This window comes from Saccopteryx bilineata, chromosome X, assembly GCF_036850765.1.
Source record: "Saccopteryx bilineata isolate mSacBil1 chromosome X, mSacBil1_pri_phased_curated, whole genome shotgun sequence".
NCBI classification, from domain to species: Eukaryota; Metazoa; Chordata; class Mammalia; order Chiroptera; family Emballonuridae; genus Saccopteryx; species Saccopteryx bilineata.
The window spans coordinates 90,884,343-90,903,149 of record NC_089502.1 but is presented as its reverse complement, the minus strand read 5'-3'; the positions used below and the strand labels follow the sequence as shown (position 1 = coordinate 90,903,149).

The window sequence follows — 18,807 nt, the reverse complement described above, 5'->3', positions numbered from 1 at the left end:
TGCAGTTCAACTTTTTATTTTAATAAAATCAGAATATGCACAGCACATGCAGTGCTAGCATCTAAACTAATACAGTAAGCAATTACTAAAGCTATACAGTGAATCCTTACATTCAGCAAGTTTAAATCCATTCTTATTTTTGAAACTTTATAACTGAAAATACTGCTTACTGAAAGAACTTGATCAAATGCTATTGCTGAATGTACAAGTCACTGATTATGCCAATACAACAAAGATAACCACATGTTTGAGGATTGCAATGTGCCAGACATTCACTGGAAAAAAAATACACACAACTAAACAAAACTCACGCAACAAACAACTTAGAATCTGGACACTTCATATCAGTGTTTTGAAGTGTTTCATTTAATATCTTAAGACAAGTGTATCAAAACCTTGGCATGATTTAATTTCAAGTCGCCAATTTTGTTTTTTACTAACATCAGAAAGTTATGGCTACACTGCCAATGCCGGGTCTGCTTAATTTGACTTAAGAGTTTAATATGACTTAACATTAAAAGCTCACACTACCCCGAAATATATAATTTCACGCATACGGTGACATTCAACATTCAAGTGCCAGTGTTTTTGTACTGTCTTTTGGTCAAGTTTCTTTAAACTTTCAAAGAATCACTTTTAGGCTTACAAAAATAAATATTTGTCAAAATGTTCAATAAATATTACATAAAACTAGCAGCAAAAAGTATCTAGAAATCTGTCGTGTGCAAATAGTTTTCTTTCCAACTATCATCACTCCCATGGTCCCAAATAAATTTTAGAATATTGTCCCATCCCCCTTCCTAGACAAGCTGCGTTCAACAATCTCCAAGAGACAAAATAAGATTGGAAGTTTAAGGACACGCACACAAGACATATATATAAAATTCTCTGAATGTGCAATAAAAGAAGTATTTTGTAAAAAGTTATGGGCAAAATGTACAAGGGCCTAAACCTAGACTAATTGAAATAGCACCATAACAAATGACCTCAATACTGTCAAGTGCACCTACTTAATAAAAATTTTAGAACAAGGCACAATACACTTGAAAATCTATTGCACTTTAGGAAATTTTTGCCGTCTCCCTATGCCACTGTAAAAAGATTGAGCGTTTTGATCACCGCATTCTGGCCACAAAATTAGCACAGAATTCAAAGTGGCAGAGGCATTTTAGTGGTGGACAATGCTCATCTTTGGCCAGATTTAGCATAAACAGACTATAAATACAATGGAAACCTATGCAACTAAAACTGACTAAAACTGCACTGTATAGCAGAATTGACACCTTGTGCAGTTATGTACATATTTCCAACCTGTGTGATCTCAAAGATTTCAGTTTGTTACTCTTCTGGAGCCATCTTTACAAAGTCTATAGTAAGCCAGTTTAACATCTCAACGCAGCTTGAACAGAGTAATGTGAATCGGCATTTAAAATAAAGCCTGCTGCATTAATTCTTCCTGTTCATACCATCTTGACCAAAAAACATCAACACTAGCATGCGTTATTAGACCAAAAAACATCCAGAGCCCGAATGAGGGCTGGTCATTGCTGTGGTCAGCCATTCTACCATTTCAATTTTATTTATGGCAGGCATTTAAAAAGTCTAAGTAGATGAATTCTCCTAAAAACCTATTTCATGTTATCAGACCTTTAAACTTCCCCATAATAGTATGCCCACATTTGGCTAGCTCATAATTAATGATCTGCCTAAACATTGAAAGAGGAATTGCTGTATTTACTTGCATTAACTTTAAAAACAGTGCTTTGAATGTATGCATGTAATTCATACATCACCTCATCATGACTGGAATGGCTTGTTTAAAGACTATCAGGTTCTAAATACCTATCCAGGATAGAGTGAGCAAATCAGAACTTTAACTTAATACAGTTTGCCACATTAGAAACTAATTCCATTAATATGCTTCAAGACGTTTGTTGTTTGTTTTCCCCCAATCTGCAAGTATCAAAAAGCCCTAATGCAGGCTACCACATAAGTTTTTTCCTTATAATATTTATGGATGAATCGATGATTCCTGTTAAGTTGTATCACACCTGTGTGCCAAGGTTTGATTTTAGCCCAAGTTCAGTAAATTTATTTTGTCAAAACAATTGATATCTTGAGCATTACTGAGCCAACAGGACATCAAAATAAAAAGTTGTCTAAAGTTAAAGGCACAGTACATTAACAAACAAATGATCCTCAGTCACAAAATTATAAATGCAGTTTGGGGTGGGGGTTGGCGGGAGGGGAGTTAATCCAAACTACAGCAATGAAGTCTTCAAACCACCTTCTGAACAGGGCTGCTGATTGTTCCTTTCATCTCTTCATGTGACCTTGAGCTCCCTTAAAAAAAAAAATTCAGTGGAGAATCACAGCTGGTAATGTACTGCGAGTTCTTGAAGCTACACAAGGTATAGTCTGGCTAAGTTACATGTGGTTTCCATATTAGCTTGTTTGGCAGGGTGACCTACTGCAAAGCAGGTTCAGTTACCCCACCAGTCAACCCCCTGTGAGTTATAATTTCCTCCATATCCATCACTGTTGTAAAAGCCTCCGTAGCCACCTAATGAGAGATTTAAAAAAGACAGAAATTAGTTAAGTCATCCATTATTAGATATAAATCTTTCCCTTTTATAAATACTTTGACATAAAATTGTAAAAAGCAATCCACAGAGCCTAACTTTCTCAATGTTTTTAATTATGCTTTGAGAATGATAAACTAAAAGGGGGGGGGGGCCTTCCCAAAGACACGAGGTTAAAAATGAGCATTACCTCCTCCAAACCCTCTGCTGCCACCATGGCCACCTCCACCGCTGCGGCTGCTGCTCGCCCGGCTGCTGCTGAAGCTGGAACTGCCGGCACCACTACTCTGTCGGTAGTCTCTGGCACCAAATCCACCGCTGAATCTACTACTGCAAGCACAAAAGTGTGCACTGGTTCACATGAAGAAATCCCACTTAAAGAACTCAAAATTCTTGCCCAAAGTCATTCTTTCTCCATTTTTAGAAACCTACCCAGGAACACCATGCCCAACAGATCAGATCTTAAGCTACTGTGTGTGAATCCCTTCTATTTCATACCTAAAAGTTGTACATCTATTTTGGATTGTATATTGTTTGTGTATGTATGCTTTCTTAGTAACTTCAATGTTAGGAAATTGATTTGCATTGACCACAAACTATAAAAACAAATGGCTGAAAGAGCAAAAACAGAAAAAAAATTTCCCAGTAACCAGTATCTGATTTTTCTATTTAATCAATTTCCCATCCAACCTTATTTTCTCTAATACTGATTTAAAAGGACTTAAGTCTGCTAGTAACTTAGTGTCACCCTTTCTAATAACACACCCTATACATAAAGGATCTATACAGCCTAATAAAATTAAGCTTGTTAAGCTAATACTTGAAAAGTTTACCTTCGACATAGCACCTATCCCCCTCAATATCTCTACCATCTGTGCCTCACCTCTTAGATCGTCCCCGACTGCTGCCCTTGTAGTGGTGCTCATACGCCATGTTTTCTAACCAAGACGGTACTTCTTGTTTAGCTTCAACGAGCAGATCCAACAAATCCTTTGTAATATTTACGTTCCTCTCATTAAAGAATGAGGTGGCAAGACCTAAAACAGTTCCAAAAAGTACATAAATTATGTTCTTCCAATAAAGTAGCACAGTATTCTCACTTTCCTTAGTAGAATATTAAGTGTAATAATAAAAATTTTCCAATTTGCTATTTAACCAACTCAAAGTGCTTTGAACAAAATCTGACTTTTCTATCACTTCTATTGTTGAAATTATTAACTGTGTTCCTTGGAAATAAAAGCTCTTATAATTTACCCTGAAAAGTTCTTTGCTGAATGCATTACACTGAAAAACAATGAGAAACAACCAGAACATCCAAGTAACCACTTACCAAGATTTCCTACACGTCCTGTACGGCCAATACGATGTACATATTCTTCAATATCACTTGGCAGGTCAAAATTGATAACATGTTTCACATTTGAAATGTCCAGTCCTCTGGCTGCTACCTGGAAAAGAAGTTTTGTTATATGGCTCACTTAAAAGAAAACCAATAAACATGAAAAAATAAATAAAAGATTATACATACTGCTGTAGCCACTAGAATAGGGCTTTTTCCTGAGCGGAACTGGTGAAGGGCCTCTTCTCTATCTCTCTGAGATCGGTCTCCATGGATACTGGTACAAGCATAGCCTTCATGGTATAAGAAATCTTCAAGAGAATCTGCACCCTTTTTGGTCTCCACAAACACTAAGGTCAGTGAATCCTTGCCTAAATTTGAAAAATTACAAGGTTTTTGTCACTAATAATGGCTTTGTTCTCTTTGTACTTAACATGCAAATGAAGACAATGAAATTTAAGACCATTTTAACAGACTGTTTTGAATGAGTAAAAGTAATAAAGGTGATCCAAATGGATTCTCATTACCTGAGGCACCAGAGTAATGCTAAAATTATCATTTCACCTGTTGCATTTAGAAGATCAAGCAGAAATGACCGTTTGTCTGCCTCTTCCACCCAAACTACTTTCTGTGTGATGTTTTCAGAGGTAGAGCCAACTCTTCCCACAGCCAAAAAGATATATTCATCCAAGAAATCACGAGCAAGCATCTGAAAGAAAAAGTCAGAAAAAGTTTTTATTAACCGAGATAAATAAATTCCTAGGTAAATAAAGTTTGCAGAATCAAACAATACCTGTATTTCCTTAGGGAAAGTAGCACTAAACATCATAGTGTGGCGAACTCCCTTTGGTGGCATAGTATCTTGTTCAACTATTCTACGTATCTGAGGTTCAAACCCCATATCCAACATCCGATCAGCTTCATCCAACACCAAGTATCTGCCACGGGGAAACATTCAATTTAGAACTTGAGGAGTATTTTATATTTTAGTACAGCTGTATCATTAAGTACAATTATATATTTATTCAGGTATTTAAATCCCTCACATCACACAATTTGATACATGTATATGAGACAACGCAGGATTTTGCCACTAAATATATTGTCCAAAATCACATAGTCAAATTAGCTTTTACTGCTTGACTACTTGTCCCAGTGTGGTCATTGTCAGCCTCTGCTAAAATGCCACTAATTTTTTTAAAATTAAAATTACAATAAGCAAAGTTTTTAATATAAGTTAAAAGATAAAATAAACCACTTCTTAATTTTAAAATTTAGAAAACACTAGTAAATATCACAAAACTAACTGCCAGTAATTTTAAAAATTAACATGACATTCCATAGATTTAAAAATTAACTTACTTGCAGAAGTCTAATCCAATTTTTCCTCTTTCCATCATATCCACTAGACGTCCTGGAGTGGCTACTAACAAGTGGCACCCACGTTCTAAGTCTCGAATCTGTTGACCAATATCGGCACCACCATAAACAACACAAGGACGAACTCTAGATCTGTATGAAAACTGTAAGCAAAGAAATTTTATTAACTTCAAGGCTGAGATTTTTGCATGACCATAAAACATTTCATTAGAATCAATGAGAAAGCCAATAATCACTAAAACGCATACTTACTTTCCTGGCTTCCTCATAGATCTGCACTGCCAGTTCTCTGGTTGGTGCTAACACCAAGGAGATCGGGTATTGTTTGCGGCGCCCATACCGTCCATTTTCCTATGAAATTAATTTATAAATTAAACTCTTAGCACCCTTTTTAAAAGATTCATTACAACTTAATTCCCCCTCTTCTGTTAACTTATAGATTATACTTGAAAACTATTTCACGTTAAATAGGTTGAGGTGAGTCTTAGTGTCATTTTCATTTAGAAAGCTCTTTCTATCGCTACATAAAAAGGTGTACTGTAATTTACCATTTTATAAAATATTTACCTTCATGGCCCTCAAGGCCTCGCCTGGACCATCCGAATAAATCTGACTCAAGATGGGCAAAAGAAATGCTGCAGTTTTTCCAGACCCTTTTAAAGAGAACACACACTCGTTCAACCACGGAAAAACTTGCTTATTGGTAAATGACAGTGTTTTAGAACTGCCCTACAGCTAAGTTAAAAATACCAAGTGACTTCTTTAATCCACTTGTAACAAGAGTCAACAAACTAAGGCTCAGACTATCTTTGTAGATAAAGCTTTACTGGAATACAGCCATGCTCAATAATTTACATAGTCTATGGTTGCCTTCATACAACAGAGCAAGAGAAGCAATAGGGACCATGTAGCCTCTTTAAAAATGTTTACTTTGTTCCTTTACAGAAAAAGGTATACCAAACTCTGATCAATAACAATGTAGTATTCAGTTCTTTGCATTTGTGCTTATAAAGAAAACAATTGACTTTAAAATGGTGTTAATTTCTATTTCAAATGCTTTCTTGTAGGTATATACTGCTAATGAATAAAGGATAGAATTCTCATCTTCCATAAGGCCAAATGATTCAAGTGGTATGTAAGTGGGGTGATTTTGCCACCCTCTTTCAAAATGGTCAAACCCAAACATAATAAAGATTATACTGAATTCAGAAGCTAGTAACTATCCCCATTTCTAAAAGATGGAAGGTGCTACTGTACTCACAGAGGCACCTTTCTCTTGGCCATATTCCTATGTAATCACAGGCTATTCTCTATTACTTTTACTTTTGTCAAATGAGCTTACCTGTTTGGGCACAAGCCATCAAGTCTCTTTTCTCTTTGATAATAGGAATAGCATGCTTTTGTACTGGAGTTGGGCGAGTATAACGAGTAAGCTCAATGTTTCCCATAATAATTTCTCCCATCTCGACATCACTGAACTGTCAAGAAATTCATTAACAGTGTCAAACTGCCTAGAAATAGCCATTTTTGTTTTGTACTTATAATTAAAAAAAAAAATCCAGCTGATTTGTACTTTACAGTTTAAGTAAAAATTATGTTAAATTTGGGGGGGAGAGGAATCAACCCCCCAGGCTTATCTACATCAGAGAAGTTTTGGGTGCTTCATTTGTTTGACCCATTTCCTATTTCATATTAATGGTGTCAATGAACAGACTTTCTCCCTTTCCACAAACCAATGAGGCTGAGGCTGGTTTTTAAGGTACTTTTAAAGAACTGTTAAAAATAAATGACAGTCATGGTCTATATATGCCTTTAGGAAGGCCATCTCATTTTGAGGTGCTATGAAAAAAATTGTATTTCGTGTCTTTAAAAGATTAAACAAAAATACTTACACTTTCAATGTGTGGAGGACAGTTGTTGCCTGTTGCCTCAACTGGAATATCATCATATTTCTCAAAGTTAATCCCAGTGTTACCTCCAGAAAAGAGTTCCCTGAAATCAAAAGATTGTAAGTTTGATATTCTAGCTAATAAGGGTATATTACATCACAATTAACATATATTTCAGAAACTTACTGTTCCAAGCGTTCACTTGGTGGGAGTGGTTTTGACCAATCATCCTCATCTGATTTGTCACACCAGCGGCTATTTCCACCACGTTCATATTTGCCAAAGCCACTTCTGTCACCACGGCCGCCAATGCCATCATAGTCACCCCGTCCTCGATCATCAAACCTGAACAGCACAAGCAATTAATCAAATCATATCATTTAACCAGTATCATATTCCTGCCACTAACTCTAGAATGGTACCTGAAGAGAAGCTGAATTATTCATTATGACTAACTTCAAGAATGTCAACAGTCCAATTCTGGCTTACTCTTTTTTGACAAATAAGCCCCTCTAATTAATCCACTGCATGTAGCATTTATATAAATTTTCTAAAGTCAGTATCCCTCTTTATTTCTATAAAATTATATAGCCTACACAGGCCTCCTACATGCTAAAATTAAGAATAAACCTTGTCTATCTGAAATCAGCACATAACTTACACCTTCATAAAAAGCTTTCATCCACATATATTTAGTGGCAGGGAAAAGAAGAAAACAGCACACCAAGTATCAATTGTCCTGGTTATACTAGGATGTCATTTAAAGGACAATTCACCTGTGTGACAGACTTTGGATAAAAGGTAAAAAATAATCCTTACCTTAATTAAGATGTTTTTAGAGTTTTAGGCCTGTTTGCGAAAAATCAGGACACACAGGACTAACCACAGCTATTAGGCGCATGAGGTCAGTTCACCACACTTGTGTAATCAAAAATATAAGGTGTTTAAAAATTGTCATATAATCCACAAAAATCTCAACCAAATTAGGTCATTCACTAGATAAACTTACTTTTTTAAACAGAATACATAAAACTGAAGAAATATAAAAATAACTGGCTGCATTATGCCAAAGAGAATGTTCTTATACTTATCCAATTTCTACGTAAAAAGTTGAATTTAGTAAACACTTCTTACAGTTAAGAAAATATAATTAAACAATGTTTAATACATCCAAATCTCAAAAAGTCTATTGAGAGAATATGCTTAATGATCAGGGTACAAGGATGAGGACTTACCAAATAAAAGATCAATTTCTAAATTGCTATTTGTACACACAGGTAAGGCGAGAAGATAAGAAATCATTTACCTTCCCCTTGACCCACTTCCACGATCACTGAAGAAACTAGACTTTCCTCTTGAATCACCACGAGATCCAAAACTGCTGTATGCATCCTTATCTTTATTAGAACTCCACCCTGAACTATCTTTATCGTAGAATCCTTCAATTAAAATAAAAAACACAAACCCATTTTAATGTATTATTAGAAATCAACAATACCTTAACCTGATTTTTATGTTTCTAAATTTGAAGCCCTACACTCACTTATCTCTGCAGACTGCAGGGACAATAGAAATAATTCCTATCATGGCATGAGAAAAACAAGATTTAAAGTTGGTTTACATCAGCACTCAAAATGTTTTGTGTCTTTAATTCTTTCCACTAGAAAATACTGCACACTAAACCAAGCAATGACAATCTAAAAATAAAAATGTTCAGAATGAATACCACCTCTAAAACATCAATAGCTTTTGCCTATAATGCAACAATTACGATGCTGTTTACAACCATCAAATTCAATTTCCATTCATTCTGGTATGAATGAGTTTACTAGGAACCAGTTACCACTGTTTCAATGTTTCTTAGGGGTGATACTCATTTTAAACATTCCTAGGAGTATCATATTACTTGGTTTAATACAGTTCTTTTGTTTCAATAGTAAAGTTTAAAAATGGTACTCTTCACATTAAATACACACTGCCAGACAAGAAATCAGAATACCTAGAAAAAAAGGAAATCCTCATCCTTATTCACTCTTAGTGTGGACCGGTTAGCTAGGGTTTATAGCTAGGGTATAGCTATAAACATTCAGTAAGAGGGGATGACAAAAGTATAAATAGGTAGAGGATTTAAAGACAAGGAGAGGGTTTAACTAGCTTCAGTGACACTTTATTAAATAGTTAGACATAGTTTACAAGGTAATTAAGTAACTTCCATTCAGCCTTCGCCTCTACTATTAGGCAGCCTGGTGATCAACAGCCTTAACTATATCAATAAAGAGGTTCTAAGATCTTTCAGCTCTAAAACCTGATACTTCCTTTCACTGATTTTTTTCACCATAACAAAGGGGGGAAAGAAACCACTAAATATACATGAGAGTCAATTCTAGCTAATATATTTTAAGGAATAATGACAACACCTGTGATGATAAAGACACATTCTAACTAAAAAGAACGACATGATAACCAAATATGTGATTATTGTGACAGCACAGATTTTATATTCATGTATTGCCAAGGACAACCTAATACAGACTATATATGGATATGGCGGAATGACAGCAAACCACATGCTTCTGTGGACTCTCCTCCACCCCTTCTTTGCAAGATAGAAATACCTGAGTTATCACGATGCAGTTTGCTTTTTATGTAGTAGGATGCTCACTCACCTTTTTCAAATTAAAATCATGCTGTGAACAATTACAGATTATGCACAAGACTAGTGAAATTGCACAAGTCCATGCCCTTGGTCTCAGAAAAGTATGACAAAAAATACAGAAGTTTCTACTGTATGACATTAGATGAGATTTTTCCTAAGTGGTTGAGTCCTAATATTTGAACTGGCTGACAGAAGCAGGGGAGAGCCGTGTTTACAGACTTCCCAAGGTGCCTCATTTCCCATAGGCTCCAACTTCTAAACTCAGTAAGAATTAGGTCTACAAATTGCTCAAAGGACTTACCTTTAGCAGCTTCTCTGTTTCTTAAGTGAGGAGGAATATAGCGCCCTTCTAAAAAAAAAAAAAATTTAAATGCCAAAAAAATATTTAACGATTCTTAGTAACACTTGTGCTATTAAAAAACGGTCCTAGAGAAAAAATTTACATTTCTAGCCTTCTAGGACTATTTAACTGGGAAATGGAAGGGGGTGGGATGAAATCTACTTTAATTTTAAATGGGTTATTGCTTTATAAAGATAACTTTAAAAGAGGGGGAGGACAAGTTTGGCAAACAAGTTTGACTTGAAATCTAACAGTTAAAAAGTGTATTAATATAATTTCACTTGCCACTAGCGGTTCATTTAACACAATTACTTTAAAGGCCTGCTATTTCAGGAAATTGTTATAAACTAACAAAACAGTTACAACTTAAGTACTGTTAATAACCAAAAAGACTACTATGTAATAGACCACACAATTAGTCACTAAGAGGCTTTTTTGTTTCTATTCTGGTAATTCCAAAACAGAATAAAAAAATATATATGGAAAAACCTGAAAAGGGAAAATTATGTCAAGGAATTGGCAGTTTTAATTTGGGTTTGCAGGTAAGTTAACTGTTGCTCTGTTGCACGCAAGAAAATGGACGAGAAGGCAAAAACCAATAATGTATATTCACTAAGTCAAGTCAACTCACTTCATTACTAGTAAATCTGCAATTTAAGTTTTCTTTTTTCCCTTCTGGGTTGAACTAAATATTACTCTGTTAAGAGGACCAATTCCTAACATTCTTAGCAAGCATGGCAAAAACAGTAAAATTTAAAACAAATACTATATAACTATACTGCTCACAAAAATTAGGGATATTTCAAAATGAGTATGAGGTGATAAGATATCCCAATTTTTGTGAGCAGTGTATGTGCCCTGTGAGGCCCTTGGCTAAAAATGAAGACACATCCTTTATAACAGTCCTTGAATAAATACTGATCTCAGACCCAATAGCTCATACTAACCTCTTAAGATCTCCTAAACCTTAATACTAATCTAACAAGTCTCAATACAAAAAAAAACAACAACAAAAAAACCCACTTCTGGGAAAAAAAATAATAAAACTTTTACATCTAACTTCTTTTCAAATGAATGAATGATACAGTGACACAGCATTTAGAACCCTAACCACCACAAGAGTTCAATACAGCTTTGTTCTTCATGGAAATGGAGTAGTTGCAGCGATTAAATGTAAATCTTCCCTTTATTGAGTTTAACTGATAGATTCACTCTAACACAACCACACCGCCTCTATGCTGGGCTCATTTGTGTCCTGTATAGGTTTTTTAAGTGATTGTTCTTACTCAAGAAAACCAGTCCCTTTTTACTACCCAAAAGATTAGTATTTTAGATTGATCACTAATACAGAATCTACATAACCCTGACATAATTCTTTACACAGTAAAAATTGGAGAAATTCTTAATTTTAAACAAATTCGATAAATATTACAATTTTAAAGCTCTAGTATTCAGTAAAATCCATAAAATATTTTACTCACTGCTGGCTGTACTTCCTCCACTCGGATTATCTGAAGAGTTCAGGTCTAGGCCAGCAAACTAGGAGAACAGAGGTAAACAGTTAGTGGCCAATACAGTGAAATATATAATACTAAAATTAGTCTCCCCGCTAGCATTTACTAGCACTATGTGCTCTGCCTGCCTCATGGAGCTGGTGTGAAATGCGACCAAGAATGTGCTTTTAAGACTGTAAAGTTCTAAACAAATATAAAACAGTATTGCTGTACATACTGCAGAAAGCAGCATACCAAGATATTGGTGCTATCCAGTAGAAACTGGATCCAATTTAAGTCAGGCATGGAAAACAAATTTTCCCTGTAACATTTTCCATAGTAAAAGCTCATGAAATTAAAAATCTTTTAAAAATTAACTACAATCATATTTTACAAATATTTACAATGCCAACTTTCTACTTGAAATTATATATTTCCGACCTACAAAGCACACCTGAAAATGTCAGAACAAAATTTTAATTCCTTTTTCTATAAATACTGCACAAGTATTTTTAATTAGGGTAGCACTCTTAAGAAAAAATTAGTATTTCCACCATTTACTAAAGCACTATGTTAAGAACAACCCTGTAAAGGGGGTACCTACTTATTCTTCCATTTTCACCATTGAGGTAAGTTCAAAAATTGGGCATAAAGAGCACAATTGGTATTCAATGCCATTAAAGACCAAGACATTCTACTGCCTTTTAAAAGCCTTACTCTAGTAGTTCAAAAGCCTTAACATTCCACAAAAAGACCTGTTATATTCATTAGTCAGTTGTTATGACTAACCAGGAACTACTTATAAGGAATTGGGGAGGGGGACTATACATGTTAAAATATTTCATTTGTAAAATTTTATTATTGATTTTAGAAAAAAGCGAGATGAGAACAGGAAGGGGGGAAGAGAGGACAGAGAGAAGGAGAGAAAAACATTGATTTGCTGTCCCATTTATTTATGTACTCATTGATTGATTCTTGTATGTGCCCTGATTTGGATGGAACCCACACCTTTGCTTATCCAGACAATGCTCTAACCAACCCAGCTACCCCCCCCCCCCGCCAAAAGAAGTATTTTAAAAAACACAAAAGACCAAGTAACACACTACTGTTGCCACCTGTCTGCAAAGGTGATGTGCTGTACCACAAAATAAACCTTCTGTTAAAAGGTCAAGACGATACCATCAAATTGCAAAGTATCACTGAAAATTGGGCACATATGCTGTCTTAAGAAAATGAGCTAAGAGTTAAATGCCTTATTTCTATTAGCAACAAAGCCGCCAGGCTTTCTCTCTATTATAACAGACGGACACTTTAAAGCACAAAAGAAAAAAACTTTGCACTTGTTACAAATTTTATTAATTTTATACTTGGCAATTTTAAATGCTACTGTGAAATGTTATGATTACCCTGTTGCAATTTTCTCAGCTGCTGAATTCTAAGGATTGTATATTCTTTTGAATTACATCGATTACAAATTTCAAGTTCTTTACGACCCAGAATCTTAAAGGCACCAACCACCTGTACGGAAAATGTTAACGCTGCCTAACACCCAATTTTTTCTCTCTGCTCCATTCAACATATGACGTGAGCAATTTGGAGAATCTAATGTAATTAATTCATTAATGAAAAAAATGTTCCCAACGATCATTAAATCCCTAAAAATACTACACATGACTACTTTAAAATCTATCTAATTAATCTGTGTCACTAAATTTCGTTTCAGGATTATTTCGGAGTTAATGGAATGCAGAAGTTTACTGGAAGGTTCCAAACATCCTGCTGAGCAGCTTATCTGAAGGGTAGTGCCACTGCTGCAGAAAGTGGACTTCCTGCCACCAAAGCCCATAACCCCTCTCTCAGCTCACACATTCTCCTCCTTACCCCTACACCCTGAGAAGAGGTCATTCCAGTAGAAAGACACACCTTATTTCACCCATTTCAATATTTTACTCCACGGGCAGCAACAAGTCAACAAAACTTTTTATTTTCCCTCAAGCCACATTCAGGATTATTTTTCCCCCCCCTTTGGCCCACTTCTAGATCAAACGCCACTAACATAAGGATACTGACACAATCGTCGTCTTCCCGGCTACCTTCCCCCCCTCACAAAAAAAGACAAACGCGTGGCCATCGGCTGAAAATCGCCACACAGTGACTACGAAGTACAGAAGAAAAGGCCGCTCCACGTCCTTAACCTCTCATCTCCAGAGCCCAGCGCCACGGCGTACGAAGCGGCCCATTACTCTCCCCCCGCCTCCCGGAATCTTCTGCGTCACAAAACTTTCCACTCCGGAAACGCGGTCTCACGGGCCGCAGCGCCGGGCCTGCGGAAACCCGGCAGGAGCGAGAAACCCTGCGGAAGGGCGACGGAGAGGAACAAGATGCCCATTCCATCCTCCTTTCCAAGCCCTCACCGGCCAGGGACCCGCTGGTCCAACATCTCCCACTAGTGGGCCGCAGCGCCGCCCAGCCACCCAGCACCACACAAAGGAGGAGGCGGCCGCCGCCGCTGCCGCCATTACCCGGAGCGCAGGCCGCCCCCCGCGCCGCCCCCTCCCACATTCCAGGGCCGCGTTCCACCTCAGGCGCGCGCCCGCGCGCGCACCCCAACGCCGCCTGACGAGAATCCGAGCGGCGGGTGCACCGAGGGCCCAAGACCTGGTGGCTAAAAAGAGCCGCCAGTCGCGCACCGCCCTCACCACCCATGGGTCACTAGTCAGCCGCAAGTACGCCTCTCCGCGAGAGCGCGCGCCCCCCCTCCCCCTCAGCCCGCCTGCGCAGGCACACACAAAAGCCGCCATTGTGCTCACTCCGGGGACAATACCGCGGGCCAAGCCGGGAACCGGCCCGGAGACGGCCAAAGCTGGTATTCCTATCACCTCCCCATTCTTCCATAGCCCCGAGCCACTGACACTCGCCAGCGAGAGTACCCGGGAAATGGGAACGAAGGATGTCAGTAAGCGCTGCGCCATAAGTTAGGCCAGGGGAGGGATTCATGCAACCCGGTGGGCTCTTTGCAGCTCACCTGCTGGTCCAGCCCGAGCGCATTTTCCACCGCCACATGACTCATCACTGAAGAGTATAGAGAACTCGGAGTCTTCCACTGCTGAGCGAGTGTGTTCGACTCACCGCGACTGCCCACTCACGGGAGAACTGCGGCTCTGGAGCGGACGGCGCTGCCACGGACCTAATATACCCACTCGAAAGACTGCTACGTCAGCACGTAATACGTGTGCCCTCCCCCTCACACTCCCTCCTCCCCCCCCCGCCCTTACCTCTTCTGCCTAGCTACTGAGCGCTACTTCAGTCTAATCTCGCGGGACTTCCTAGTCAGTCCCGTCCCAGGCTTGTCGTCCTACCTTAGAGCTCAAAGCGCCAAACGGTGTCCTAGTTCGCTCGAGCTTGTTTCCCGTTCCCCGCTAATAACTGCCATAAGCCTGGGAGTTCTCGAGATCTCGCGAGAACTCGTCGTTCCGCTTTTCGCCAGCTCGGAGGCTTTAAAATTTCACTTTAGGCCTCTTTCACCTTTCTTGCCCCTAAATCCCTGGTTTTGCTTTTCATTTACTCCTAGCGCGCGCCCTTTCTGTCTTATTTCTCTCGGTCTACGGACTTAGAGATGCCGTGATATTCTCCAAGCCAATCAGCCCTCGCTTTCCCGCGGGCAGCCTCACGAAAGTCGGAGTTTGGCTAAAACAGCCACGGAGCCGAGCGTCACGTGACCGCAGGTGCCGGACGCTGTGGCCATTTTGTGTATCAGGAAACCCTGGCTTAGACGGCTCGGAATACAGGGGGGTGCGAGAGGGAGCAGGAAGGGAAAACGGGGAGGGGAGTGGGAAGAGGAGGAAAGAGAAGGAGGGGAATACGCAGAAGGAAGAAAAGTGGGATAGTGACCGCGTTGGGAGAGGAGGGCAAATGGAGGGCAGCTGGGAGAACGCGGTAGTAGTCATAGCTTTACCCTGCGGTTGCCTAGGCAGTGAGGACGCCGCCTAGAAATGAAGTAGCCCCTCCTGGGTCACCCCCCAAACTCGAGCGCGCTCCTGCGCCCGCGCCCCAACCCCCCGCAGTCAGAAGACAATAACAATCACGCGCTGAAATTGAGCGGGCGGTTGCGCACCTTCTTGGGACCCCAGCCCTTCGAGGGTACAAGTGCTATAGTAGGCCCCTAGTTTCCTCCCGCGGAGCGCCCAGCGGGTTAGGGCCGGTGACCTCCAGCGCTGTGCTGCCTCTCCCCCAAAGCCGAGGGACCCTGGGGGTTGAGAACAGCTTCTCGAGGGAACCCGGGGGGTTTGCGCTGGGCGCAGTCGGCCTGCCGAAGGAAGTACTGTGGCATTATCGGTCTAGGGTCGGGGTAACTCTCAGGCCACTGCGGTGGGTGCGGAATGGGAGGAAATGCATTTCTACCCTCGAAGGAGTCCCATGTGGCCCCCTCCTAGAAGACCACCCCTAGTTACAGCTTCCATGTCACAGGCCTTCATATGGAAGAAGATGTGCCGGCTTTAAAAGAGCGACTGCACAGACAGGGTTCTTAGAAACGCTCCCCACCACCACCACCATCCCAGCTTTTCTGACCCTCAGCCTGACAAATGATCCGCGGGGTTTTCCACCATCCCCCAAAGGGCCTTCTGCTGCCAGAATTCAGATAGCTCGATTTCATCATATGATTTCCCGCATACCACTTTCCCTTTCCGATTTCTAAAATTGAAATAATCTAAAGAGGTGGGGAGATAATATAACACTGGTCTTGGAGCAAGTTGCTAAACTGCTTTGGGTCTCAATTTCCTTGTTTATAAAAGGAGTCGGCTGAACTACGTGACCCAACCCAACTCCTTTTTATAACAGTTTTTTGTAACGCCCCCAGTAACCATACTGAAATAACAAATCACAGATACTAAAACCTAAACCTAACAACACACAATTTCAAAAAACATGACCTAACTGTAGAATAAAAACAAAATGGTTATAATGAAACAATGTGTTTTAATATGTAAGTGCTTCCAGGCTTCAACACTAACTGATAATAGATACCGGCCCAGAGCAGTTACAAATGCAAACTGAAAAACTGTTTTTATAAGTCAAGTATTATGAACAGTGTTGCCATTGATGACTTTCGTTTCCTAAGTGGTGAACTCTTGATAATGTTTGAAACAAAACAGTACAATCTTTCCTCAGTTGATTTAGTAGTTATATTCCTGGAGGAATCAATGTATCAAAACTAGACAAAGATATTTTGTGTTTCTATGTAAAATAGTGTTTATTCTGAGGAACTAGTTTTTAAGTGAGTGTTCAGCTTGTAGACAATCTAGCATACCTGGTCCCTGCCCACTAAATGCAGTAGCCCTTGCCAGTCATTGTGACAACCAGAAATTCACAGATTTCCACAATGAGTCCTTGAAAGCCAATAGGCTGAATGATGCCTCAGGTTCCTTTCAGCAGAAATCCATGGATTCTCAGAGAATGAGGTGTTTTTGCTTGCGTTTCCTTTTCAGATAGACCAGAGTAAACATTCAAAAACTGTTAGTTCTGACAGTTTACACTGCAAATAGCAACAGTGGGATGTACTGACTACCCTGGTTGTGGGCTTTATTTTGCTTTTGAGTAAAGCTGGTGTACATGGTCCTGCCATGGAGTACCTAAAATAATTGAATTATACAGTAGTTTCCTATTTTCAGTTAACCCCTGCTTATAGGCATACTCATTCAAACCAATAGAGCAGTAATGGGATTCAAATAATTTAATAACCAGTTCTCTGCCCTAATGACCAGTTTTTTGTTTGTTTGTTTTGTTTTTTTTCCTAATGACCATTTTAAGTATTAAAAAAATGATATACCAAAAGGTAGTTTATTATTTCATGCATTTAATACTTAAATAAGAACAATAAAATAGGTACACAAAACTAGATTATAAGAAAGTTTTCAAATATTAACGAAAAAATATTAAATAATTCCTGACAAAAAAACAATAAAACTATTATTTAAGATATTTCCATATTGCTTCTTGATTGGTGTTCTCATTTGCAATTTTCTTCACTTTTATCTGAGCATCATCTGTGATTTATCCTTAACCATCTTTTCACTGTAGGAGTAGGATCACATTCCTTTACATATAGACAGAATGAATATTACTACAGGTGCTTGGAATACGCTGTTGCACAGATGAATGTTAAAAAAGAGTAAGGAAAATAAGTAAATCAGAAAAAACCAGGAACTGCATTATTCCATACGTAGGTGGGACATAAAAGTGAAACTAAGAGACATTGATGGGAGTGTGGTGGTTGGGGGGGGGATGGGAGAGGGAAAGGGGGAGGGGGAGGGGCACAAAGAAAACAAGATAGAAGGTGACAGAGGACAATATGACTTTGGGTGATGGGTATGCAACATAATTGAACGACAAGATAACCTGGACTTGTTATCTTTGAATATATGTATCCTGATTTATTGATGTCACCCCATTAAAAAAATAAAATTATTAAAAAAAAAAAAAAGAGTAAGGAATGTAAATTTGTGATTCCCACATTGAGTGGCTGCCCAGGCACCCACCTTAGAGAGAACCCTGATTACAAGTGCCATTTTAACAACTGGTTCTCCGAACTCAACCAAAAATTAGGTATTGGTTCTGCAGAACTGGTGCATACCGGCTGAATCCCACCATTGCAATAGGAAGTTTTGCTAATCAATATGTTATCATTGGAATATCAAGTTGGAAAGGAAGTGGAGAAACATTGTCTTCAAACACATTAACTCTAAAAAGAACGTATGCAGTCGAGGTAGCTAAATGAGCCAACTTTCACAGCACTGCGGAAGACTTCCACTAAGCAGTTATTTGTATATCTTCACTGGGCAGTTATTTGCAACTTTTGTTTGAAATGATCTAAAAAGGGCTAGGAAAAGCTGAAACACGGGAAACTTTTTGCCACTCCCTTTCTTACATACGCAGGCATTGTTAAATCGAGCACCTTCATTTAAGCAAATAACTGTGTACACTACTGTTTGCATCACCCCCACCCCCATCCCACTCCTTATCCTTGGAGGCAGCAGAGCGGACAAGAGCCTGGAAACTACAAATCATTGACCTGCCAGTTCAGATCCCTGTGTGACTGGGAGCAACTTACTTGACATCTCAGTGCCACAG

General features: G+C 39.0%; 1 protein-coding gene across 2 annotated transcripts; it reads right to left on the bottom strand.

Moving 5' to 3' along the window:
* On the bottom strand, nt 1-14,863 carry DDX3X (DEAD-box helicase 3 X-linked). 2 transcript variants are annotated; one of them, XM_066250358.1, is made up of 17 exons: nt 14,705-14,863; nt 11,668-11,725; nt 10,148-10,195; nt 8,497-8,629; nt 7,377-7,535; nt 7,194-7,293; nt 6,644-6,779; nt 5,869-5,954; nt 5,554-5,652; nt 5,284-5,444; nt 4,715-4,859; nt 4,486-4,630; nt 4,111-4,292; nt 3,913-4,030; nt 3,466-3,619; nt 2,773-2,912; nt 1-2,563 (listed from the first exon to the last, which is right to left on the bottom strand). In XM_066250358.1, exons 1-17 carry the CDS (start codon nt 14,747-14,749, stop codon nt 2,484-2,486), a joined length of 1,989 nt encoding a protein of 662 aa, XP_066106455.1. In that variant the 5' UTR covers nt 14,750-14,863; the 3' UTR covers nt 1-2,483. The 2 variants fall into 2 exon arrangements, with proteins under 2 accessions (XP_066106455.1, XP_066106456.1); XM_066250359.1 differs by having other exon boundaries at nt 10,148-10,192.
* Between the last annotated feature and the right edge of the window lie 3,944 nt (nt 14,864-18,807).

What these genes read in the sequence shown, in the direction of transcription:
- DDX3X (XM_066250358.1), bottom strand. Translation starts at nt 14,749, where the DNA reads ATGAGTCATGTGGCGGTGGAAAATGCGCTCGGGCTGGACCAGCAG. An exon ending in AAACAGAGAAGCTGCTAAAG is followed by an intron (nt 8,630 to 10,147) that starts GTAAGTCCTTTG and finishes TTTTAATTGAAG; the next exon opens with GATTCTACGATAAAGATAGT. An exon ending in GTCCTCCACACATTGAAAGT is followed by an intron (nt 6,780 to 7,193) that starts GTAAGTATTTTT and finishes ATTTCTTGACAG; the next exon opens with TTCAGTGATGTCGAGATGGG.